General features: G+C 44.4%; 4 protein-coding genes across 36 annotated transcripts in view; 3 read left to right on the plus strand and 1 right to left on the minus strand.

Moving 5' to 3' along the window:
- ppp1r9a (protein phosphatase 1, regulatory subunit 9A) overlaps nt 1–12,026 on the plus strand; it is a 40,798-nt gene extending 28,772 nt beyond the window's left edge. For 3 of the 9 annotated variants that reach the window (XM_040188955.2, XM_040188953.2, XM_040188954.2), the window contains exons 7-20: nt 826–978; nt 2,251–2,304; nt 2,910–3,139; nt 4,001–4,097; nt 4,741–4,861; nt 5,674–5,750; nt 6,415–6,532; nt 6,658–6,727; nt 7,054–7,111; nt 7,242–7,286; nt 8,192–8,317; nt 8,591–8,614; nt 8,829–9,011; nt 9,450–12,026. In XM_040188955.2, coding sequence (XP_040044889.2) covers nt 826–978; nt 2,251–2,304; nt 2,910–3,139; nt 4,001–4,097; nt 4,741–4,861; nt 5,674–5,750; nt 6,415–6,532; nt 6,658–6,727; nt 7,054–7,111; nt 7,242–7,286; nt 8,192–8,317; nt 8,591–8,614; nt 8,829–9,011; nt 9,450–9,629 — 1,536 coding nt within the window. In that variant the 3' untranslated portion in view covers nt 9,630–12,026. Of the gene's footprint in view, nt 1–825; nt 979–2,250; nt 2,305–2,909; nt 3,140–4,000; nt 4,098–4,740; nt 4,862–5,673; nt 5,751–6,414; nt 6,533–6,657; nt 6,728–7,053; nt 7,112–7,241; nt 7,287–8,191; nt 8,361–8,590; nt 8,615–8,828; nt 9,012–9,449 lie in introns of those variants that run through there. The other 6 variants (XM_040188957.2, XM_078081751.1, XM_040188958.2 and 3 more) reach the window with 4 other exon arrangements.
- On the plus strand, nt 12,020–15,358 carry asb4 (ankyrin repeat and SOCS box containing 4). Its single transcript, XM_040188193.2, has 6 exons — nt 12,020–12,731; nt 13,169–13,468; nt 13,569–13,811; nt 13,891–14,138; nt 14,215–14,328; nt 14,513–15,358. The coding sequence occupies exons 1-6, from the start codon at nt 12,425–12,427 to the stop codon at nt 14,699–14,701; spliced, it is 1,401 nt and encodes a 466-aa protein (XP_040044127.2). The 5' UTR covers nt 12,020–12,424; the 3' UTR covers nt 14,702–15,358.
- Nucleotides 15,359–16,198: 840 nt separating this feature from the next.
- pdk4 (pyruvate dehydrogenase kinase, isozyme 4) lies at nt 16,199–25,419 on the minus strand. The gene is made up of 11 exons (XM_040188194.2): nt 23,685–25,419; nt 23,192–23,333; nt 22,122–22,193; nt 21,086–21,270; nt 20,694–20,783; nt 20,471–20,548; nt 19,989–20,065; nt 19,796–19,894; nt 19,482–19,595; nt 19,099–19,212; nt 16,199–17,706 (listed from the first exon to the last, which is right to left on the minus strand). Exons 1-11 carry the CDS (start codon nt 23,800–23,802, stop codon nt 17,563–17,565), a joined length of 1,233 nt encoding a protein of 410 aa, XP_040044128.1. The 5' UTR covers nt 23,803–25,419; the 3' UTR covers nt 16,199–17,562.
- The window catches only part of dync1i1a (dynein cytoplasmic 1 intermediate chain 1a), a 41,005-nt gene continuing 40,463 nt past the window's right edge, over nt 25,332–25,873 (plus strand). For 11 of the 25 annotated variants that reach the window (XM_040188175.2, XM_040188179.2, XM_040188185.2 and 8 more), the window contains exon 1: nt 25,431–25,870. In XM_040188175.2, the coding sequence (XP_040044109.2) occupies nt 25,688–25,870 (183 nt within the window). In that variant the 5' untranslated portion in view covers nt 25,431–25,687. Of the gene's footprint in view, nt 25,871–25,873 lie in introns of all 25 variants that reach the window. The other 14 variants (XM_078081763.1, XM_078081765.1, XM_078081769.1 and 11 more) reach the window with 6 other exon arrangements.

Here is a 25,873-nt window from a genome sequence, read left to right on the forward strand (position 1 = left end):
GGATGAGGCCCGAGCGCTGTAATCTGGGAGGAAGATGGATGGAGGGAACGAGATGAGGAGGAGATATAGGCCAGGATGATGAGACTGTGTGTGTGTGTGTGTGTGTGTGTGTGTGTGTGTGTGTGTGTGTGTGTGTGTGTGTGTGTGTGTGTGTGTGTGGTGCACATGTGTGTGAAAGATCAAGACAGAAATCAAGTTGGAAGGGAAAGATACTCGTAAAGAAACAGAGAGAATAGTGACATAAAGATTTACTTATAGATGTTTTCATATAATGGCTTCACTCAAAAAAAATAGAGTTAAGAGGGAAATTACTGATCAAGTTAGATCATATGCTTAATAGCAAATGCCAACATTATTTGTTTTTTTTGAGAATTAGAGGAAAGAAAAACGGCCTGAATATATGCAGCATCAAGCTTTCACTGCTGGTGACTTTGCCGTCAAATACAATTGTCTCTACAGGCTCAAATTCTTTATAGTTTCGACTTGTTAACAAGAGGCGAAATGCCATAGAAATGCCAGACAAGGCAGTCAGACCAAACCTTTTTTTTTTTTTTTACAAAGTTTTGGCCAACTTTGCGTGTTACCGTATCCTTATATAACTGGTAGCATTAAAATAGCACTACTTAGTGTGATGAAAAAACATGAGGATAGTGGAGTTTCTGGAGGTGCTTGACACGCAACGGGAGGCACTCAGAGGAGAGACGGGAGATCAAGTCGTCACTTTATCATTTTAACCTTTCAATGTTCTCAGCTGCATTATTTTTCAAACGGACATCTCGTATAACCGGCTCGCTCTTTAAACCCGCTTTGCCTTCCCTCCTACAGCAGACGGGAGAGTACGCCACGGATGACGAGGACACGGGGACGCAGGTCGCGGCCGAGGACAAAAGCATCGAGGTGTTCGATTTGCCCGAGTCGGAGGAAGTGCCGTCGCCCTCCGAGTTGGACGCCAGCAAACTCTACCAGAAGTTCAGAGAGGTAAAGATGTTCAAACCCCACTCTCGAATCCCAAAATGGGAAGAGGTCTCTACTCGTGGGAGCCCGCCGCAAAATGCATTTAAAAGGACAAACACAGACCAAAAGCCACAGATAAGAATTCTGTTAAAACGCGGAGCGATGCCCACACAATGGAGTCTGCCCCCCCCCCCCCCGCCCCCCGCTTTACTTGGCAAAGTTTTGTAAAAAAAAACAACAACTAAGATCCGCTTACCCGCCCTAATTCCTAATCTGGATGATTAGAGTCGTGAGTACAAAAGCGATGTAAGGCCAGTGCTCATTACATCTCTAATCACCCGTGTTTTGTGGAAGCCCACAGATGAAGCTTTAAACACTTTAAACCTGTATTTAAATCCATTGGTATCTCGCTCTCGGCTTCGCGCCGCCGGCCTGTGAGAAAAGGAATATATTTAGCTAAACTTTTGCCGCCGTCCCTGACGACGAACCGCCGAGAAGCTGCTAATGTCGATCGACTCCGCTGCTACTAAAACACGTAAAGGCCTTTTCATGCAGACACAAGCAGTTTGACACATTTAACAAACTGCTTGTGGGAATCGGGTAGAACGATAATGCAGCCCTGGTCCAACAATGTACAGCCGCTCTCTTTTTCGTTTCCTCTGTATCTCGACCTCTTGTCTCCCAGAAATCAGCTTTTACCTTTTTTGTTTCTCTGATTTCCTACTTACTTCCTGTCTGTCTTTGCTGCCTGTTACATGCTCGAGGAAAAAAGAAGCAAGATAGCTGAGAAATAAGTCCTTTAAAAAAATCCAAAGACAACGTGATAGTAAAAATGGTTTTAGTTGTTTTTGTAGTGATTCAATTGTACTCTCCTACTTTTTTTCTCTTATTTCTGCCTCATTAACTACATGTCTCATTCGTCATCTTCACGTCTTCCTCTCCACCTCCTCTTCACTTTAATCTCTATTATCCACCATCTCTGATTGCTCATCTCAACTTCTATGCCTGATTGCTTTGTCGCTCTCTCCATTTCCAACCCCATCCATCATAAAAAATAAATATTCCACCGTGAATTTTATTTTTTTAGATTCAATGCTGTGTCAAATTTTCTTTTTAAGCAGTGTAGCTTTTTATCCTCTTCGGCCATCCGTGCGTTTGCTCTCTGAGAGTGCGTGCCAGAGCTGGAGCCGAGATGCCGTCGGAGAGGACGAGGTCCGCTGCCCCTGTCCGTCACGCGTTCGATTCTCTGACCGCCCTCTCTTTTCTTTCTCTTTTCTCCGCCTCTGTTCTCAACAGCTGCAGATCAAACACACAGTGACCGAGGCCGAGATCCAGAAGCTCAAAAACAAGGTAAGAGATCAACACTTGATGATAATCTTTTGAAATGGGAAGCTGATTATGTTACTAATACAGTGGCTGTCATATCAAGCTTATTGTAAGAGGCTGCACGATACTTCTCTTTAAAAATATTATCTACAGTACAGAAGTGAGAGCACATTGACTTCTGTGTAAGAGTGTATGTTTACCTACATATACACATCTGTGTAATGTGTGATGGTGTGATTTTAATAATTCCCGGATTAATGTGTCAGGTGTTGTTGTGATTAAATTTATTACAGTAGCGGTGCCTTATCAGGCTTCTGTTTAGGAAATAAGAAAAGATCCCCCTTTACAGATAAATTAAGTCATGCAATCTGTTCTCAGAATGCAAATATTGCTGAAAAAATACTTTAAAAAAAAAAGCTTTATCTAATGTTTGCGTTTAGTTGCAGGCAGTAAAAATACATTTGCTAGTGTTTTGGTTTGAGATAAAAAAATGTAGAAAATGGTAAAAATGAAAACCTTTTATTCCCCAAAAATGTCCTTTTGTCGAGGATTCCTTGCTCAGTATTGTGTGCAATTGTCTGTTAAATTCTCCCCGTGTTGTAACCAAAGTTACTCGTGGTCCCGTGCAGTTGTCGTCAGTGGAGAGGGAGAAGCAGCGCTGGGAGAAGGAGAAGAGCCAGCTGAAGGCCAGCATCGAGGAGAACAAGGAGAGGATGCTGAAGCTGGAGAGCTACTGGATCGAAGCGCAGACCCTGTGCCACACCGTCAATGAGCACCTGAAGGAGGCCCAGGCCCAGTACCAAACCCTGGAGAAGAAGTACAACAAAGCCAAGAAACTCATCAAGGACTTCCAGCAGAAGTGAGTGAGCCTGGATTAAAGCGGTCCTCCTAATCTGGGATGGAGGAGGACAAGGGGGGGGGGGGGGCCCTCGATGTATAATTTATGCCTGATTCTGGCTACAGAGCCTATCGTAACCATGGTGATGGTTATAATATCAGGCTAGCGATGCTAAATATGTGGCCCACCCTGCCACTGGCCAAGGTACCGTAAAGGGGAAGTAAGACAGCTACCTAAAGTTACCTGTTCTCTTTGATATAGATTTACTATTTACCTTTTATTCTTATTCATTTTTCTGTGCAGATATTGATGTACTGTATTTTATTTAGGCTCTTTACCCCGTGTAAAACTTGATTTAATTATATATTTTTCTTTTATAGAACACATAGGCCTGATGTGTGAGGCTATTTATTTGTGATGAATATTTCCGTGTTGATACAAAGCCACATTTTTACAGACTTGTTTAAAGTCCCATTAAACAAAAATATATTTATACTTAATCAATCAAGTTGTTGTCTTTTAATAGCTTTGCTTTGTTACCATGACATTCTGTGACTGTTCTTTTTTGTGAGGTTCATCAGAGCTCTGTGTACATTTTATATATATATATATATATATATATATATAACCCAAACATGAAGGCACTGCTGCAGAAAATCTGCAGAAAAACGTATTTGCTATATTTTAAATACAAAACACATGTATTGTATTTGGTGGCACCAATATTTTATTTTTATACATTTTTATACATTTATTCGAAGGGTATTTTTTAAATCAAAATACTTTTTTTTTATGTGTCCAACCTTTTGTCTCGTACTGTAAATCTTGTCCGCTCACACCTACTCACCACATTACGATCTCCCCTCCCTCTCGTCTCCCCAGAGAGGTGGAGTTTATCCAAAAGGAGGATGCGGAGAGGAGGCGGCTGGAAGATGCTGAGAAAGCTCACCTGGCTGAGATCCAGGGACTGCAAGTCAGGGTAAACCACATCTGTGAAGCCAACCCTGTTCATCTCTCACCTCCATCTTCCCCTGGCCCCAAACAGCCCTAGAATTTAAACATACTAATAATGACTTTAGGCACACATCACATAAAACAAAATATCAGTATGATCTAAGAGATCAGCAGCATCGCTCCATCACTACTGCTTTGCAAGGCTTCGAAAGGATCTCCCTGCCACACATGAAGGTGTTTTCCTCCTCCGGCAGCAGCAGCAGAAGGACTCTGTGTTCAGAAGCCTGTGGTTGTTTCCAATTTCAAACTCTGTATTGATTTTCTGCCTTCCGTCCTAAAACAGTCAGACCGCTGTGTTGTTTTCTGCTCACGTCTCAGGCTATGCCCCACAGTTGAGTGGGCAGTCAACCCAACTGTCCCCTGCTATTACCCAGTGAGCATTCATTCATTCTCCCTCTACACCGCACTGTGAATGCTGTGGAAAAAAATAACAGGCGGGTTATGAGGACTTTAACTGAACTGACTCGTGCTCTTCATGTGCAACCGCGCCAACCTTCATGCAACACATACACATTTATAAACAGAACTCAAAAGGTTCATGTTGACCCTTTATTTCACTAATTTAAAGCTGCTACATACTCATACGTGGGTTCTCTCTCCTTCCACAGATTGCAACACTAGAGTCCGAGTTAATGCAGCTGATGAAGCAGAACGGCATCCAGGTCAACAACAACAACAGCAACAGCGCTCAGCAGAACAGCCCCCGGCGGGCGGCAGCACAAGCCGGAGGTGTGTTTGTGGAGGGGACCAGTCGATAGAGGCAGGCTAGCTGCTCCCAGTCTCAGCTAAGCTAAAGGTCTCCTGGGTCAAGTGTCACATTGGGCGCACAAACATGCACAAAGTATTGATTTGACCACGTAACACTCAGCAAGAACGCAAAGGAGCCCGTTTCACGACATGTTCATTTAATGAATGCATGTACAGATGAAGCAGGAACGTCTTGCATTTGTTGTATCGCAACAACTGAGTACCTAAATTGTTTGTTTTTATCCTCACGAGGACCCATAATGCAACACAACAACATTGCCTCAAAGTTCTTGCAGGCCCTCGCGGTTTATTGACGTCTTTGGCCCTGTGAAGACACACACACTGATTCCTTTAAACACACACATCCTCCTCTCTTCCGCGGCCTTCGACCTTCACGCGCACTTTCAAATTTGACTGTAGTTGGACTTTGAGTCTCTGCAAAAAATAATAATCCTCTGTCTGCTTTTGTTCTCCTCAAGTCTGTCGGAGAGACCTTTTTAAATGGAATTGATTCCTCTTCCCCGACAGCAGCTTCATGTGCAGTCCGTAAATTAGCAGAAACATTCTAATTGCTTGCGTAATTCGTGTTAGTTTTTGCGGGAGACTTGGTATTTTAACTGCGTTTTTTTTTAATTTAATATTATTTAATGGGTCCGTGTCGAGCCAAATTAAGAGCCCATTAATGAATCTGAAACAAAAGAACACAACAATTACTGAACAAATGTATTTAATGAAGTATTTGTTTTTACTTAAGCTCAACAATGTGTGTGTGTGTGTGTGTGTCTTGTGACTAGATCTGAAGGAGGCTTCTCCTTATTCCCCCAACAAAAAGAAGATGTGCGGTGACAGCATCAGCTCCACAGAGGGGGAGGTTTGTGTGAAAAAACGCACACCTGCATGTTTTTTTTTCTCAGTCACCACCAGATTTCGTATTAAACAACATCTGTTGAAATATCAACCAGATGCTCGTTCATTTGACTGCTCTTACAATTGATATGTATTTAAATTCACCACATGGTGTTTAATTAATGTGTGTTCGTCGGGCCGGCGTGTTTGTTTTCAATCATTCTATTCCTTTAATTGATGAATGTGTTGCTTTGCGTTACTAATTGAGGCTCTGCCGTTGTCACAACGTATTGTCTCTCCCCTGTGTGATAATAGCAGCCGCAGCCATTGTTCCGGAGGGAAGGCTCTCATCTGGCTAATGCTGTTACTTGACTCTGCTAGAGCAGGAAGGAGTTTAGGTTGGATGAACCACTTCGAGAGGCTGATTCAGAATTGGCAGGAGTGTGAAGGCAGGAATTAGAAACGTTGAAAGTATGCCGAGTAACTTCTTCCAGATGAGTCTTCCGTATTTGCCGGTTCACATACAGTTTGTTCTGAATGCACATTCTTTTTCAGAGCCTTTGCTTTCCTCCATTTTGCGTTTCCCGTTCATTTTCTTCCGCCCGCACTCCCCCCTCACACTCCCCTCTCCCTTCTCCTCCATTTGCTTCATTTCATGTCCCCTTTTTTTTGTGCCTTTTATGCTCCAGGCGTCGGAAGGACACAGCAGTCCGGCCCACAGTCGGCCGGGTTCTATTCGCAGCGCGGCCTCTTGTGATGGCGCAGGAAGCTCCCCCAGGCGAACTCTGCACCGGCCGCCCCCCGCAGGTCAGCACTCCTGCACTTCTCACCACGAGCACCACGGATCAAATGGTCACCAACGCATCTGCAGCTGCGTCCGCTGGTCACTTGAAGTAGGAGTAACGTCAGTGTGCGGTCGTTTGTCGTCGCAGGTTCTCGGTCTCCTGCGACGTCGAGCCCCTCCCACTGTGTGGAGGAACGCAGACGAGCTCCGGATCCCGGGTGAGATTAAATACCAGAATGAAATGACAGGATTTCGTTACATACACCAACTGAAGAATAATTCATTGTCCTTCAATGCCATTAATTGGCACTCAATGTGATTTTTCTGTAACGCATTTATTAACTATTTTGTTTATAAATGATAGATTTGGTCAGAGTGGTATCATGGATGATGAAATCAGACCAGAAGATGGATGGTTTACAAGTATTTAGTTCATTCATGCTGGACAACTTCTTCTAAATGTTACCAGAAGTGGAAGTGCAGAAGCTGTTTGCTACAGTAAACATCAGCTGACCTTGACGCCATTTTCCTCTCCGTCCCGCAGATCCACAGAGACGTCAGCAGAGGACAGTCCACACAAACTCAAGGCCAAGCTACATGAGGTTTGGTCACAATTAATGATTCACTGCACAGTTCACACTGAGGACATGAAGTGACTCTAAAGTATTCATAAGTGGAGTGAGAGCAAACTGTAAGTTTGATCACATGCTTTGATGTGTTATTTCTGAACAGACCTCCCTTACATGGCCCCACTTCTTCTCCTATTCATATTACTTGGTATTGTATTATTTTGTGCTTTGTTCAATTTGACCTCAATGTACTGAACTGGAAATTAGTTGCTATGTCAAAAAATGCATAATTGCATTATGAATTCAAAGAAAATCAATGAGTTTTCTTCAATGATCCTCAATAATAACCCATTTATGATCCTAATTATGCCTTCAGTGATACTGTAATAAATGTCCTTTTTGACAATCGTGGGATCTTAAATCATGATTTTGTAGAAAAAAGAAACGTTTCCTTTGCGAATCAGTTTGTTTCATAATGCACCTTCAATCACACATGTCGTAATGACACAGTAAGATTACATTTGTTTAAATGGGCAGTGAAAACTGTTTATAATCCTGTGTGATATCACACGTGGTACCATAGATTATTTTTGATTCTGCACTCATCAAATCATTGTCTTCAGTTGTGATCTAGCGCTATCTAGAAAATAAAATTAAACGAAAACTAACTTGAACTAACTTAGAGGGGCGCCCCTCTAATATAATGGTAGGGGAAACTCTGATATATTATTAGTTATTCCTCTCCTTATAGTCCATATATATATATATATATATATAGAGAGAGAGAGAGAGAGAGATGTATTTTTTTATTGCATCCAGCTCCATCATTTCCAACCCCTAATGACATTCAGTTTTTGCTATAATGGAACATCATAAAAATGAGGAATGTGCACAACCCTGATGTCCTGCAGTCAATAAAAAAAGCGTATATATATATTAGTTAAGTGTACTTTTTATTGGCTGTCAAATAGAAGCGCATAGATCATTCTGTACGATGCCCCCTCCTCCGGACTCTCCGTTTGAGGGCGTAGAAGTAGAGAAGCCCTCCATCTAATCAACTAAAGCCGGTCCTCTCTCCCCCTGAGTCCTATGAGAGTGTTCTTGATTTCTCAGGGACCCGCTCTGAACGACGATCTGAGCGCCAGCAGCAGCAGCAGCAGCTCGGTGGAGATCAGCGGCCTACAGAGCGAGACCAAGGCGCTGGGACGCTCACACACACCGGCGCTTTCCTCAGACGAGGTAACCATATAGACTTGGAATATGTGTCTTTTTTATTTCAACGGTAGGGATTGAATTGTCTGAACGAACCAGTGGCCGGCCGTTCATTTTTCAACTTTTTCACTGAAAGGCTTTAAAGACAGAAGCATTATCCAACAGGAAAAAGCTTTCATATTTAAAACCACAAGCATTAAATCAATGCACTACTTATATTTGAATGATGTCTTAGTTGTTGTAGTTTGCCCTGTTACCAGCCCAGTCTTCTTCTGTTTATTTCAATGCTGCCGCACTCAGAGTCTGGATATGATTGATGATGAGGTGAGAACTGTGTTCAAATGCATGCAATTTTTCACGTGTCCGTTGCGTATAAGCCAATTATGCTGTTTGATAACAACACATCATTCATGCAATAGAAGGATTTTCATTAAAATTCAGCAGTCTGTCGGAAAAAAAATCTATATCGCAATATTGGGTTTGAAAGATTTGCATCTCATTCTTTTTCTAATTCTCTCCTCCTGTTGTATGTGCTCAGATCCTCGACGAGGCACAGTTGCAGAAGCAGTTCCCCTGTCAGAACCACAGCATCGCGGAATGGACCTCCCAGCAAGTGGCCCGCTGGCTAATGGGCCTCCACTTAGAACACCACATCCCAGAATTCACTGCCAGGAACATAGATGGAGAACAGCTGCTGCAGCTGGAGAGTGCTGAGCTCAAGGTGAGTGGTTCGTACACACTCACATACACACATATATATATATTTGAGAACGCCAATGTATCAGGTCACATGTCAGTCAATGAGTGCGAGGAAGTGTAGTAATACCAAAGATATGTTTGAGGGAATTTAATTTTAACATGTCGGAAAGTAAGTGTGATTATTTTATGTTATGTTTATAACATAATCAAAGTAACATAATCAAAGTAACAAGCCCGACTCAAAACCCTACATATAAAATGAATACAATAGAAATATAGTAACAGTATTTTCAGTGCTGTACCACACATTTTAAAAACCATCACAGGGATATTGGCACGAATAAAACTTAAATCAGGTAAATAAGGACATTTTAAGCAATGACAAGTGAATTAGATTCAAATCATAAAATGCTTTAAAGGAGGAACGACAGGAAAGTTATGGGCGGTTCATTTGTTTCAGGCCCTTGGAGTTTCTTCTTCCCAGGACCGGGCCCTGATCAAGAAAAAGATCAAAGACCTTAAAGTTCTGCTGGAGAAGGCCCAGAGGAACCGAGAGAAAGTGGAGAAACAGCGCGAGAAGTTACGGAAGCGCGAGCTTGAGCAGCAGCAGAAGGACGCGAGCAGAGAAAGCACGGCGTGAAGTGAAGTGAATTGTTAGATCGCCGACCTGCTGCTTTTCTGTAGCACCACACCGAGTAGCACCTGGAGGAACAGAACGTCAGTAGGCCACACTAGGAACCCTGAGGGACTCCTGCTCAGTAGTTCAATGCTTCTGACTGGTGGCGCCACACACCCAACTGTCGGAGACCAATGAGTGACTTCTTCACCAAGCAAATTAAACCAAAATATGCCGTTGGATATGAGGATCCCGTCCCGTTCAATTGCCTCATTTTACACCCAGTTTTTTGGCCATTTGAGATTTTAAAATTTAATTTGGCTGTTTATTGCTGTAAACAAGTGTTCATTCATAGCCAGAAAAAAAGTCTGCAAACAGTTCAACTCATCCTCATGTCATATCGTCTTCGTGGAATTATCCATAAAAACACCCGTAGACGGCACGGCGCTAGTACACATTTGTCTGATGTGCCATTTCAATAGACTTGTGTTCATCCCGTTGAGATACATGGATCGGCGAAATTGCTCCTGTGCTTTTACGAAGCTCACGCTGGAGAGTTGGAAGACACGAGGCAGTACTCCTCTCCCACCACTGGGTGTCCCCATGCTGCTTACTGTCAACACTTTCCAATAGGAACTAAAGGGGGAACCGAGTGCATGAAGGAGAAACAAACTCTCAGTATCTGCAAGAACACTGGAAGTGCAAACACTGTAAATTCCACCTCTGTACTGGCTTGTCCAATGCGCCGTACAGTATACATATAAAGTGTGAATGACAACGAGGACAGACTACAGTTCATGGCACTGGTTCTGATGGAGACTTCAGATACAATGTAATCATGGAATTTGTGACTAACAAAGCCTATACCACAAAAACAAAACAAAAAATGTGAAAATTACACTTTCTACTTAAATGCATAATGTTAATTTTTGACACCTCGTAACCTGCTTTTGACATCTTTTTGTATTTTCTCTCACAAAGAAATAATACCCTGCGACTGCCTTTAGAAATTCTAAAGGAGTAGTACCCCTTCAGTGTGAGTGTTGACAGAGTTTACCTTGCAAATGATTTCTGAATATTATTTAGGAATGCTGCCATATAGACAAGTCGCCTCTGCGATGGAGGACAGACACCGTGAATCTAGAAATGATCTAAGAGACGATTACGCCTGATACTGCTGATGTGGAAGTGGCACCTGATGGAGGAAATATAGTTTTCATTTTCCTACGAAAACTGGTTCAGTAAGACTTGAAACATTTTGATTTACTTTTTAGATATAAAATGAACATACCTTTCGGCACGTGTGCTTTACGCAACTCTTGTTTTATGAATTTTGCCGGTCACTGAGAGACACGATCCCTGTGTTACTTCTTCAGCATTCCCGAGAGTCACTCCGTGGGTTTACAGTAACTAAAGAGACACCTTTGTCACCGTGATCAAAATGAAGGCAGCTTTGGTAATAATTCCCTTTTGTCTAAGGGCCCTGCCTGGTGTACTGTAAACTGGTTAAGAGCAAGTCATATAGATACAGTTCATCCATGCAATCCCACAGTAATACATTTATCACTGATCTACTAATGTTATTATTTATTTATTTCTGTATTTAATGAAGCAACTGACTACTGTTTATGATAATTTATTCAGAATAAGAGTGAAAGAACAATAAATGATTATTAACACTTAGCAATGACTTATCCAGAATTGTATGATCACTTCCTGTTGCCAAAACTTAAAGTTATTTAGAGGTAGATGGATTTTATCAAATGAAGGACTGTTTGGAGATGCCCCCCCCCCCCCCCCCCCCCACTGTGCGTACCGTTTCTCCTCTATAACAGCCATAGTGCTGCTCCAGTGCAACTCCAATAAACTGCTCATGATGTGTTCTTTAGGTCTATTTTATAACCCTTGAAGCATTCTGTGAATACACCCCCCCACACTCCCACCCCACCCCTGTCAAGTCAGTCCGACTGCACTCTTTTGACTCTTTTTGTATGTATAGTGAAATACTGAGAGCAATATGCTGAAAGAATCCTAAAGAAGCCTTGTTTTCTATCGTGACCGTATGTGTGCACAGTTTGTCCGAGGGGCTGAGGAGCTTAAAGGTCACACCTGAGGCTGCGATGTGTTTCCGGGTCGTTTCCGTGTGCTCGGCATGATGAAACCAACGTATGGATGAGACCCTGGTGCTCCTGGCAGGCGTTTGAGTCTCGTCCGGAAGGGTTTGTCTTTCGTGTTTTGTAGAGAGCAAAAGATAATCGCTGACTGCTAGCCCTGCTTTCCCTCTCCTGTTAAAAAGCTGTGCTGCTTATTCTCCTCCTTCCTTTTTTGTCGTTACCTTGCTCTTATTTTTGGCATCCTGAAAAGTTTGAAAGGGCAGCTAAACCTGTCACACTGAATAAAATGTGCAGTCACTGTCCATAACCTGCGTGTTTTTGTTTCTTCTTTTTTTCCAACATTTATCTGACTTCCGTGATCATGTGCCAGCCGGAATATATAGGAATACCTGCTACATGCATCAGAACTGTGCAAAGATTTATGTTATGACTGTTTATGATTGTTCCTGCTTTCACCATGTGTGGTGCTTGATGCATTTCTCTCAGTGGCATCTCAGTAGACTGACTCCAGATCAGCCAGTCAGCTGTAGCTCTCCTGCCCCTCCCCCCCGCTCTATTTTTACTCAGCCTAATTTCACTCCAGGCCTATTTTTCTCCCCTCTTGACGGCTCCCTTATATCACTTGTTGCCTCACTTCATATTTGCTTTTTTTCCCCTCAAACCTCATCTGTTGGCTGGACCTAATGGAGGCCTTCCAGGTTGGGTATGACTGACACCTTTAATATTCCCATTAGTGCGTTTATTTCCAATGCCCTCCACGTTGCGTGGAGAGCGTTAGCGTCGATTGGCTTTGGAGCGCCACACGGGGAGCGAGGCCCTTCTTTCACTGAGCTCATGGAGGAGTCGAGCGCCACACAGCTGTCTGTGAAGCAGCTGAAACGACAGTTCGCGGAGGCCCTGCGGGCCGACGACGCCCACGAGGTGATGCAGATTCTGCACACTGGGAAACTAGACGTTGACACTGTGCTGGAGGTGGAGGACCCCGGCATGGTGCTGGCCTCATACAAGCAAGGTACGGAGGCTTTTCCACAAAATCCCCACTGAAATGCTGCTGTGTTATGTCATAGTATGACGAGCATTCATACCCTGAAAGATGAATTCTCACGCGAGTATCCAGGATAAGATTGTGAAACGTCGTAGTTTTAACAAGGCACTAAGAAAGGAAAAGAGATCGTAAACACTGCTTGAATATCATAACATCAAACGTTTGTTCTGTAGTTTTTCCAGTAGGTGGTGTTAAATCCCTGTGGCTCCTAAAACTAAAAACCCTCTACATGAGCTACTATTACATTACATACTCCTGGGGATTAAATATAATGCCATTATGAGGTGTGAATCTAGTCAGAGCTCAATTACTTTTGACCTCTTACTTGTAAAGCACTTGATAACCCGGCAGGAAGCATTGTGATCTTGTGGAACCTCAGCAGTCATTTGTTGCCTTTGCTTCAGGCTACTGGCTCCCAGGCTACAAACTGGAGACGTCCTGGGCGAACGGCATCCACGTGTGCGTGATGCACAACGCCGTGGAAACGGCACTGGTGCTCCTCCGGGAAGGTGCGGCCGTCAATCGGACGCCCAACGGGATGACGCCGCTGCACGTGGCCTGCGAGCTCTCCAACGGGGACTGCGTCGCCCTGCTCTTGGCCCACGGGGCCAAAGTCAACAGCCCGTCTCTGAGCGGACACACGCCGCTGCACTACTGCGTCAACGGGGGGTCCGTGGACTGTGCCGAGCAGCTCATCCTCAAAGGTCGGCAGGGAAGGGGCGAATGGATGTTGGCGAATTAATCAAAGTGATACAGAATAACCGTTGCTCGCCCCTCCTCTGTCCTCCCCGTCCCCCCACGCAGGTGCCAATGTTGATACGGCCAGCCAGAACAATGAGGAGGACACGCCTTTACACACGGCGGCCAGATTTGGCGTTCCGGAGCTGGTGGCCCTTTACTTGGAGCGCGGCGCCTCTGTGAATGCGGTGAACTCGCTGCAGGAAACGCCGCTGATGACCGCGTGCTTCTGGGCCTTCGACTCCAAAGAGCAAAACTACAGCCAAGATCACCACCTCGTCTGTCGCCTCTTGCTGGACCACCAGGCGGGTGAGCGTTGTCTCTCTTTTTCCCCCCCCGATATTTTTTTGCTTTTTAAAAAAAAAAAAACATTTTCCTTCTCCTCAAGATCCCAACCTCAGAGAAGAGGACAACAAAACCGCTCTCCACAAAGCGGCCTGGAACTGCGACCACGTGCTGATGCAGATGCTGCTGGAGGCCGGGGCAGACACCCAGGCAATGGACATCAACGGCTGTGCCCCTATTCAGTACGTGCTCAAAGTGACCGGGGTCCGGCCCATGGCCGTACCCGAGCGCTGCTACCAGCTGCTGCTCAACCACAACGCGGCGCGGATCTACCCGCCCCAGTTCCACAAGGTGCAGAGACGGACGCCCTACGATTTCGGATCCCATTTCAGACTTCAGACGAAATGTCGTGTCTTGTTTGCCGCAGGTGCTGCAGGCGTGCTACGACTACCCTGCGGCGGTGGAAATAATGGTCAACTCTTATGAACGCTTGAAGCCCACAAAGAAGTGGAGGGCCGCCATTCCTGATGACTGCTACAAGGTAGTGCATTAAAAAAAAGCTGTACGTTAGTATGAGGTATGTGTTCAGTGAGTAACTGGGCCATAGAGCGTGATAAGCTGTGTGAAGAGTCATTTTGTTTTTGAACAATTTGAATTGATCGCTCACGATCCAGATGAGATGTGAAGTCCGTCTCCTCTTTTTTTTTTTCCTTCTTCCCACTCAGCGACACAAAGACTTCTACGACTCGCTGTTCGCCGTTTGCACCGACGCTCCTCGAAGCCTGCTCCACTTGACCAGATGCGCCATAAGAGCCGGCCTGGCTGGCTTCTGCCACGCAGGTGTGGCACAGCTGCCGCTGCCACTTCCTATGAAGAAGTACTTACTGCTGGAACCCGAGGGGGTATTATACTGATGACAGATTAAAAGACCCCTTTGTTTCCCGTCTGCTGACTATAGAAAGCAAACATTCTGCAAGTTGGAGCTGGTACTGACAGGCGTGTCTTTTTATATTTTGGCTCATCATTCCTACAGAGGACTTTGTCTGGAACACGCAAGAAATCCTTCCTTGACAGTACGGAAAGAAAATAATTTGCAACTTGTCTTTGCATCACATGACTACGGGAAGGAAAAATGAGAATATTTGTTGACTGGGTCACACGGAAGCACCATCAATCCATAAAACTGTATTTCACACTGTATTTCTCATCAGATGAGGAACTGAGCATCAGGTAAATACAATTAGTCTCTCCATCACAGTGTTAGCCCACATCCCCCTGGCAGCCAGCCTTAATGCTTCCTCTCGAGTTAATGCGCTAATGACACCCCCTTATTTGCTGAACAAACACTCGACAAAGCCCTCCACAACCAGTGCTGGTTATTCCAGTCGGCTGCACATGAAGCCATGTATATTGACCACTTTCATACAATAATGAAATTTCTCATTTCTCGCTAAGTCCACTGCGCAGTGATGTTGAATCTGATACTCAGGGCAGTGAAATAGCAACAGATTTGTTTGGTAAAGACACAGTGTAATAATGTTGTATAAACTTGTCTGTTCTTTGTTGACACAGCGGGTCCAGCGGCGTGTTATTCTTAGAGCAGGTTGGTACATGCGAGCGGGTTTTCCGGCTCACGGTCGCTGCTCTGAAATGCTTTCGTTCGGTGCTTCGTGTTGTTGGTGGAGAAATGAACTGGAAGCTTCAGGAAACGTTACAAGACAAATGCTGAATTAGGAGGATCAAGGAACTTAAGCTTTTTATTCATCTCGAATAACACAGCACCAAAATCCGGGTAAATGTTTCATGTCAGTGACCGTCTCAAAGCCGTTATTTATTATTTCAGATATTATTGCACCGCTCATGTACGTGAACAGGTGTCGCTGAGATCTGTTGGTCAGCATGTGTACCAGACACCTCCTTAGGAGGGAACATTGTGTGGAGGATTGAAGGGTCAGGCCTTGTCCCTCCTAAAATAGTGCAGTAAAGGTCAACGCACAGAGACGTTATATATTCTTAAATCAGGCATTATAATAACAGGAAGTGGAAAAGAGGCTTTCATCAGGAGGTGATTCTGACATTGCAGTGATTTCATTTTCTTTTCCCTTATCTTTAAGAAGGGAGCTGTCACAATGCGGCGTTCTCATTGCCGCAAGGCCGATCGTACCTGAATGAACTGGCAAAACGATTTTTCCGAGGGACCAGCGGAGGAAAGCCGCAGAAGGTCAGAGTGTGGCCTGTGGGCGCGGTAATGACAGAGGAGGGGAACAGCCCGTTCTCAAACTCCCCCCACATGGCAGCTGGCCACGCGAAAAAGGCTGCTGGACTGTGTTCGCAATTAGTGTCAGACAAACAGAGCAAAGTTTCCTAAAACAAGCTGTGGGGAGAGAAGAGAGTTGAAGAGAGCAGATGAGTTTTGCTGGTTGCCTAAGCGAGATTTATTTTCCACATTCACTGGTCTTTCTACTGTGGCCACAAGGTACAGTAACACACAAACACAGACAATAATATCCATACAGTACACAATGCAACGTGTCCGCTGGAGACAATATAAAGTTAGTGTTCACCTTTGAATCAGCAAGATCTCGTTCTCATTCTAAATGCTACAAACTTGGCAAAATGAGTAAGAGGTTAAATGTATGTTGGATAAAGAAAACACTAATCTGTTAGATCAATACAGCTTACTCAGACTTGTCTTAGCATGTCCCGTCCGTTCCTCCTGACGTCCGTCGCACCCTCTGCAGTGACTCACTAGAATGTACAACATGCATCATTTCAAAACACTTGATGTTCCCAAATGGCAGTTCTAGACAGTTACTCTTTGAAAGCACATCAAACTTTCTTGGAGCAGGTTTAAAAAGTTTGTATTTCAGTTCTGTGTCTATTATTATTGAGACAGTCATGGATAATTTGGCAGTTTTACAGTTCGAAGAAAATTATTCACAGTTTACCAAACAGATTAACTTCAAATATGTTGCAATAACTTTGTATCTGTTTATACTTCCAGAAAGGCACGTCCTCATTTTGCAATCTGGAACTCCATCAATCATTTTAACATCACATAAAACACGCTAAAATACATTGATGTAATGTTACACCACACACAAGACCAGTGCAAATTCTCCTTATAATGTCTCTGAAATTATGTAATTGAGTCTGAAATAGACCAGCTTGAAATACAGAAGTTGTCAGTCAGTGCTGTAAGTAATGAATGAATGAAATGCCTACATGTCCAACAGTGGAGGAAAATACTTTTCTCCCTTTGTCTTTGTGCTGGTTGTGAATGCGTTCTGTTTAACTCAAATGAACCTGCTGGCTTTGGCTGGCTTTTCTGAGCCTTGATAAACATTTAATTCAATTACCTCAACAAGGTAATTCAATTGAAAGACTATTTTTTCAGTCTTACAGTATTGCAATCATATTCTTCATACTGATTAACAAAGTATAACAGGTTTATTATACCTGAAAAATAAGATTAATACTTGTTAGATTACCAACAGCCGGCAGTAATCATTGTACAACATAACTACATTAAAATGCCTTGAGGCTTCTAGTAATAGTTCAGTTATTTCGGTGCATTTATCTTAAAGTATTTCTGCTTCTCTCTGTGAGAAATGAGAGGATGAATGGATCCACAAGTCCAGGTCCCGTAGCATGCGGCGCCTTCCCCCACTCACAGAACCACTTTGTTCATTCCTCCAACGTGGACCCTTTTCTTTTTAAACCTATAATTCTTTAAATTAAACTACATAAGAGTGTCCTTCACTTGCGTCCGCCATCACAGAATCCACTTGGAGTTGCCCAGTTTCTTTGGATCCCTGCTGGGCATGCACCAGTCGTCCGCCTCTATGCTCGTCTGGTAATGCCGCAAGGCTGACTTGTTGAAAACAGGAAGCCTCTCCACTGATTCGGAGGACAGAGCCTGTGACGCAGAACAGAGGGACAACGTATTAGTCCGTGTCCTTATCACGCGGGCATGTCCCCGTGAATGAGAGTCGGATCCAGGTCGTTTCTCACCGGCCTTTCCTACAAAGTTCATTCTGTGCTCCATTTACCGGCTTAACGAGAGACAGCAAAGGTCTCCTGACATGGAACATGTCTCGACTTGCAAATCACAAGCGACATAAATCAGTCGTGCAATGACCTTTTTTAAATAGTTACTTTATAGGGGTGGGATATATATCTCTTGGTACCTCACAATTCGATTCCGATTCAGAGGTCAACGATTCGATTCTAAACCGATTATCGATTCTAAACTGATAAAACTATTATCGATGCATCTCGATTTTCTAAATTTTCTCAAATCTGAGTTTGCTACTCAGAGGTTGCTAATCACTTCCTACATTATTTGATAATTAAAGAAAATCAACAGATGAATTACCTTCTCTAATTTTTTAGAAGAGAAAAAAAATCTTTGTCACAAATATGATTTTCTATCAACAATGCAAGAACCAATGCAGCTTGCATTTCAACACAATATGGAAGTAGCCTATGTAAAAAAAATATTAAACAGATTCATTTTTCTTTTAAATGAGGAAAAAGCTTCTCTTAGTCTCAGACCGGTCCGTATTTGTAAAATTCCGGAAAAAAGTCAAAATCTGTAAATATCTTGCCAACTTTCAATACGGATCGACTTTTTGGAAAATCGAAATAATGAGGTAAGATATGCGCAGGCTCCTTCATAGTTCGGTAAAGTTGGCAAGATATTCGGTTTCAGACTGACGGACCGGTCTGCGAGCTGGACGCATTGCTCTTCATGTGCCGGTAATGATGGTAAATGATGGTTGTAGCTGGTTGTCATCTACGGTCCACTACGATTACCGAAGGGGGGCGTTTGTTTTTTGACAACGTTTTATCTCATAATTTTATCCCCTTACATTAGTGCGGAAATGGGCTTCTATAGTGGTGTGAATGCATCACTCCAGCCAATCCAAAGACGAGGTTTGTAACCAATCAGGTGTAGAGACCACGGTGACTGGCTCCGCCCCCTTACTGTCAGAAAGAAAAACAGCGAGCGCGTAGAAAACACCTTCGAGCGCGAGCAGAGACTAACCTCGCGAGCGAGGAATTTCACGCTCCGCGAGCGAGCAAATAGCTTGCGCGAGACACTTTTTTTTATTACGATTATTAACTTTTCTGAATCGAGACCGAATCGTTCTAGAGAAAATCGAGAGAAATCGAAAAATCGAACTTCCCCCACCCCTATTACTTTATATTATCCACAAACTTAAGTGACTCCAGTAAGTGTAGTTGAAAGTACATGAACTAACTGAACCAACTTGGCTTTGACTGTTATTTTTATTGGCGTTCCCACCTTCAGGTATATGACAGCCGAGGTGCCGTAGCCCTCCATGGAGTAGAGCTGCAGGTCTCCCTGGAAGTACTTGGCATACAGTCGAGAGATGGGCAGGCCGTAGCCAAAGCCAGCCTGATGGAGCGATAACACGGTCACGTTTAGAAACATAGCGTGGACACCGGAGAGTGTTGCAAACAGGTCGACAGTTTATCTAATGGTTAAAGTTTAATCTTGACCGCGATCCTCTTTGCGATAAGCCAATTTGCAACGTGCTCCGTTGTTTGAATCTCTGATTAGGGAGATTTACCACCTGGTTGACTTTTACTCCCAGTTTAAGAAGCAAACGCGTGTTTGTAGTATTGTAGCATGCTGCATACTGACGGAGACAGCTGCAGCCTCACCAGTGGTGCATTGCGGGAGTTGTCCATGTGGACTGGACTCGGAGCCGTCGAGTACATGTAGCTGAACAGACGCTCGATCTTCCTCAGCGGGACTCCGCCTCCTCTGTCGGACATCTTAAGATAAAGGAGCAGTGTGTTAGATACACAAGGGGTGTTCTTCCTTCTCTGGCAACTATGCAGTACAGGGGCTTGTAGTGAAAAGCTCAACAACACTTGTTTGATAGCATAACCCTGTCTCTTTCTCCCTGTGTTATTCCCTCTGCTGCATTGACAGATCTTAGTACTAAAGTCGTGGTCAGTCTCGAATCCTCTACCTTGATGGTGAGGTCCTCCGTTCCCAGTGAGACTCGCACTTTGATGGGGGGCAACGCGGGGCTCGTCTCGTGCGTCTCTACTGTTGCTCTCATGGCGTTCTAACAGAGAAAAAGGAGGATGGGGAAGGGATGTAAACAGGCACGCAGTGAGGAACAACATGCGTCTGGTCTTCAGGCTTGTTTGGTACTCTACCTTGAAAAGCTCAAACAGCATATGGTACAGGTGAGACGGCACATAGACTATGTGCAGGGGTTGGTCAGGGTTTTTGGCTGTGAAAACAATAGATAATAATAAGCCACGAAATGAAGCTTTATTCACGTTATTATCCGAGCCACTGATGTGTGAGCTTCATGTATCAGAAGCATGATACAATCAAATCTATTTCTGTTCAGTTTGTTCATCTGTCGATTACTCTTCAAAGTGAGGCACGTCCACATTAGCTCTTGGCGGACCCGGCCGGCGGGACACAGACACAAAGGACTTCACTCGGACCAACAAAGATTGATTCCTACAGCGGAACGTTCAGTTCGATTTCAGGGGCACAACGATGGTCACACAGACCGCTACGGCCCAAACTATCCAGGCGAAACAACCGTGAGACAGAATAGGCAATAACTTTAAACAAACTAAGGAAATATAGACAACCACTTTTGTGATTGGTTGGCAAGACTTACAATTGACTTCTATGATCTCCATATCCGGAGAGGTCAGGTAATATTGCTCACAAAGCATCTTCGAAGTATCATAGGCATCTAGAAAGTGACACAAAAACCAAAATAAATCATCTGCGGTTGATTGCTGTGTACGGACTCTAAAAAAAAAAAATCCAATGATAAAAAGGTCAAACAGTCATGAGTCCTTAAGATTAGATGCAATAAGATGGGAATCCTTCATTACCTTTTATTACCTCCACCACGGCACAGCTGGGGTCGATGCTGCCGATATGTTTAGGGTGGGCTGGGTTCACACTGCCGTCAAAGATCAAGGCTACGGGGCAAAACGGAACAGAAGTGTGTGACGGACACAATTCACTGTGGTGACGCAGTCACACACACACACGCTGTTGTATCACTCGGCGACAGAAAACTCCAGACGAGCGATTGTTGAAGGTTGCCCGTCTTTTCCGCTGCTTTAAATGTGACAGGTGAGATCGGGCAATGAGCTGTGCATTTGAAACCGCCGTTAAACGTTACGAGCGCTTCATGGATAAGCTGAGAGGACAGGAGGAGCTCCGAGTGTGAGCGACTGTGCAGATCAACTCACAGTCAACGACAGAGTGCTATACTGACTGTGCTGGTTCATGAGCATGCGCGTGGAGATCCGGCTCATGTAGAAGCGGTCCAGGAAGTACTGGACGTTCTGGTTGGTGACGGGGTCCACGCCGAAGGCGTCCTTGTACTCCACCACCCCCTGGGCCAAGGTGGGCACCACGTTGTTGTGCCGGTTGCGGACGTTGACCAGAGTCTGTGTGAAGCTGAGGGCAAAGACACGATGGCCGCTTGAGCGTTTCAGGGTCCATTAGTACAAATCAGGGCTGAGATTTGAGTGGGGAAAAAAAAATAGCAACACTATCTTCCTACAAACGTGCCGTAGCTACTCCCAAAGCACTGGTAAACTAGCGTCCCCAGTGGGTGCTATGGTAACGTATTAAACAACACTACAAAGAAACAAACATTCAAAAATCAGCTACATTTGTTTTTAACAAGATGATACGTGATTTTTTAAAAAGGGTTTACACCAAAGATGAAATATAGAGATACGTGTTCAACAAGCTAAATTGCTCCAGATCAAATAACTGATTGCTGGTTGCTGAATTACATGAACGGTTCCACTTGAATTTGCAACATGTTGGGTTTTTGCAAAGCAGTGGAACTGAATCCAAAACTAATCTTCAAGTACGACGCTGGCCTTCAGGAGCGCTTCAATAACGTACAAGAACATCAATCAAACTGTCAACTGAGCTCAACCTTGCAACACGATATTAAGAATGAGCAGTTACGTAATTACAGAGTTATTGGATGGGTGCTACAGTTGATGAAGAACATTACAAACTGAATTGGTGACCAGCAGACAGGGACGTTCATATTCTCTGTATGACATTGACCGCATTAATGTGAAAAAAACGGCCTTCTGCAATGTAAAGATACAGTGGAGTAATGTGTGTCCGCTTGAGCAGAGAATGGAGTTGTTTTTTCCTTCCTGTGTGTGTTGTAATCTGCTTCTCTGCACTTTTTTGGTGCGTTCGAGTGAGCCCCACTGCTCTGAAGTATAAACTGTTTACAGAAGCAAAAGGTATGCACTAGAAAGCTCCTTTAAACGACTTACTTTGTCAGGACATCCTTATCATCTGGATCCTTCTCTAAGAAATCTACTATCTCCATCAAACTCTGGGAATACCTGTTGGACACAAAATAATGGATTTAACAAAACAAATACAGAATTTACTGTAATTCACGGGTACATTCATGTAAAAGCTTTAAACAACGAGTCAGCAGGCAGTGAGCCTCAGTTATACAACACATGATCAAACGTATCTTAACCGCTGTGTAATTAGTATTTCCACATGACTACAATAACATTGTCCCTTCCGGACAATAGTAGCTCGCTTTATCGCAGGCTATATCAGGAGGCCGGTGGACCCGGAGTGCCGAGCTCAGTGAGTTCGCACTCCCAAGTCGAGAAACTGGGTGAAAGGTGAACAGCAGTGTGGTTGGCTCCAATTTCCACACGGCCAGTTTGTCCTTTAACCGACCTCCAGCTCTCACACTTTGAGCCGCTGTGCAGCAGACAAACGAGGAAGCCAGAGTGTCGGAGGCACGTGGCCCAATGCAGACATCACTGAGGCTATTGTGTGGAGGCCGGAGGTTGGGTAACTGTTATAGTCTTCCTGCACGTGCACTTTTCACGCCGTGAGATATGTGTGTGTGCACACGGATTGACACATGCTGAGGTTGGTGTCCACAAACAAAGGCTGTCGTATGCATGCGTATCTTCAAAACTCTGCGCCGCATCTTTATGATACAACTTGTATTTGGAGGCGTGTGTACACAACGTACCGACGCGACAGCTGGTGCATTGGTCTATCTTTTTAAATATACGTCCCAGTGGGTGCACAGACAACGGCGGACAATACGGAGGACAAATTGCACGAATGTTTTGCGTTTTAGAGTTAAAACGATAATGCCGAAACACAAACAAATATATACTTCGACACATAATGAGAAGAGGACTTCGATAACCCAGATGCCGCTGAGACACAATAGGACTCTCGTGCCACAGGTCCACTCAATCGTCCTTTTTGTAATGCAGAGATGTGCAGGAAGACGCGTCTGCTAAACACGAGACTGTTTGGTTATAACAACAGTCTGACAATCAGATGCGTGTAGAGATCTCACCAGCTGATGAGGAGCTTCAGGGACGGAGTGCCGAGCAGCTTGTCAGGGAGGAAATCGATCTCCTTCATGATGTTGGCCAGTCTCACAGGAAGCTCCTGCCGAAGGAACACAAAGGAGGTCTTCTCACATGCATCGGCCGAGCCTGCGGTCACATGAGGGGACAGAGACGACGAGTGAAAAAAAACAAACAAACATCCAACTGACCAAGACAATGAGACAATAACCCAGCAGCCTGCTAAGAAACATCTCAAGGAAATCTCTCCGGGGTTTCTTCTGAGGACTCCATCTGATCTTGCGATGAGGGACCTAATGAATGTGTGTGTGAATGAAAACATTCTGCAATCTGCACGTCTATTTGTTTTTCTTCTACAAAGTCCATCTGACTGCACGTGCGCCTGACTGGGAGCGGCGCAGCCGGCCCGTGAGAGCTATACGATTATATAACGTGCAAACAGCGCGCGGCCGAATCGATACTCCTCGAAAACACACTCACCGAAGTCAATGAATTGCTTCATAGACAAGGGAGAGGGGGAGAACTTGGCGAACCTCTCCACTTGTCTCGGTATCCCCGAGACGGAGCTGCTCTTCAGCAGGAACTGAGCAAACTTCATCGTCCCCACGTCCTTCGCAGACTCCGACCGTCGGTGTTTTTAAGCGGACAAACTGTTCTTTCTTCCTCCGGTCGGCTCCAGTTTGGCGACCGTTAGCTAGCACGTATTAGCTGCCCGCTCGGCCTCGCGCACAGACAGACGTCGTTAAATCAACATGGTGGAAGGTGCTGGTTGTGAGTTCTCCATCGTTGTTGTTGTTTATTTGTTTGTTTGTTTGTTTTTCTCTCTCGAGCGGCTTCCTTGTCTCCCGACAAGTCGATCTTCTGCCCTTCAAATGCAACTTTCATACGCTGAGCGGTGTGCGTTATTGCTGGGCGGGGCGTAGCTTGAGTGACGTCGGAGCGGACCAATAGGCGCCGGAGGACGGGGTGAAGTGGAGGTTGACAACACAACGTAATAGAAAATCAGTGCGTGGACACGTGAACAGCAACGTATTTTTGTTTTATTGATTGGTTTAAAATCATTTTACTATGCAGGCCCATTTCTGCCAGTTCAAAAACATACACATGACAAAGAGAGTCATACTACTGAGGTAGAAATTCATAATTATGAGAGTTATTGAATACTTGAATCAAATAGATACAATCAAATTGTAAGATACATGAACACACGCATTTAGGATATGTTACCTACAACAGAGAAATGGCTTTACAACAGTGAAATACTAGGATTGCTTTTTTAGTTCACCCACAAGGATTTTAAACCAGGCATAGGACAAATAAAACCAAGGTGGCTGATGTGGCGACCTTCATTGAACAACTACTGGAAACACCCGGTCAATATCACAGTCATAGTATTTTTTTACTAGTGGAAATGGGCTTCCATATTCGATATCCAGTCATGTCAAATCAACAGGCAAAAAAACAATGCTATGCGATGCAGGTGGAAATGGCAGAAATGCTTTTGAGATAAAGGAAAGTGAAGTTAATGGGTTAATATCCAGAGGCCATTTAATACACATTCTGCCAAGGGTGTTTAAACAAACTGTTGGGGCACAAAAAGTTGAGTAAATAGATTATGCAAAGGCAGAAATCATAGGATTGCGTCAGTACTGCCCCACAGTTCCATCTTTTCCCATTGCTCTCTGGCTATTCCCCTTCTTTTGCAAAGACCTCAACATACAGATAGAAGGATAAGTCAGACCAGCTTTCAGTACACACTAAAAACTGCTGGGTTATTTCATCTACCCAAACGCTGAGTTATGACATGTATTACCCATTATGGGTTATTTATAGGGGATTTGGGTTATTTTTGTGCAACTCATGCGCTGAGTCAAAATTCATCAACCCAACATACATCGGTTGACCCAGCTGGGTTGTTTCGAACTCTATAAGTCTGTGTTGGAACTCCTGACATCACTTCAACGCTCCTTCACACACACCAGGGCTCTATGCACCCAGCCAACGTCTGACTGATCATCGTTCTGGCGAGGCAAATCAATAATAAAAGTGTTATGGCCATTTAGCCGTAAGGAAACGAGAAGAAGAAGAAGAAGCCGTATTAGAAGAAGAAGAAGAAGAAGAAGAAGCGGTATTAGAAGAAGAAGAAGAAGAAGAAGAAGAAGAAGCCGTATTAGAAGAAGAAGAACAAGAAGCCGTATTAGAAGTAGAAGAAGAAGAAGACAAGAAGAAGAAGAAGAAGAAGAAGAAGGACGTCGTCGTACCGGAAGTGACGTCCTGTCGACGTTCCACACGACGTAACGTTACCACATGCTGCTTCGGTGTTTACCTAAAATAATAAATAATCTTGAACCCGTAGAGCGTCGAACTAACGCTACGAGTCTGTTACTAGTGTGTACATTTAAATAAGGATCTCTTTGACGGCCGTCAGACACGTGTTCGTTTGTTTGGGCTAAATCCCACGCGCTCCTCCCAACGGCCGCAAGATGGCGACGTTACAGAAGCAACGGGACGATGACAGTGCGTATGTCCAAGGAGGTGGGATTTCCTCCTCCTGCTCCTCCTGGGGATGTGTCGGCGCGCGGTGCACCTGCGTTATCTGCTGTATGGGTCATCATCCGCGAAGATGCTGCGCACGGACCGGCGCCACCAATAGTCGCCTCGATCAGGTT

Source organism: Gasterosteus aculeatus, chromosome 10, assembly GCF_964276395.1.
Source record: "Gasterosteus aculeatus chromosome 10, fGasAcu3.hap1.1, whole genome shotgun sequence".
Classification (NCBI taxonomy): domain Eukaryota; kingdom Metazoa; phylum Chordata; class Actinopteri; order Perciformes; family Gasterosteidae; genus Gasterosteus; species Gasterosteus aculeatus.

Excerpts from the sequence above, each read along its gene's own strand:
- pdk4 (XM_040188194.2), bottom strand. The coding sequence starts at position 23,802 with ATGAAGTTTGCTCAGTTCCTGCTGAAGAGCAGCTCCGTCTCGGGGATA. Across the intron at positions 20,066-20,470 it reads GGAGATCATAGAAGTCAATT|CCAAAAACCCTGACCAACCC; the intron begins GTAAGTCTTGCC and ends TTGTTTTCACAG. Across the intron at positions 19,895-19,988 it reads TGCTGTTTGAGCTTTTCAAG|AACGCCATGAGAGCAACAGT; the intron begins GTAGAGTACCAA and ends TTTCTCTGTTAG.
- asb4 (XM_040188193.2), top strand. The coding sequence starts at position 12,425 with ATGACTGACACCTTTAATATTCCCATTAGTGCGTTTATTTCCAATGCC. Across the intron at positions 12,732-13,168 it reads GCTGGCCTCATACAAGCAAG|GCTACTGGCTCCCAGGCTAC; the intron begins GTACGGAGGCTT and ends CCTTTGCTTCAG. Across the intron at positions 14,139-14,214 it reads ACCCGCCCCAGTTCCACAAG|GTGCTGCAGGCGTGCTACGA; the intron begins GTGCAGAGACGG and ends TGTTTGCCGCAG.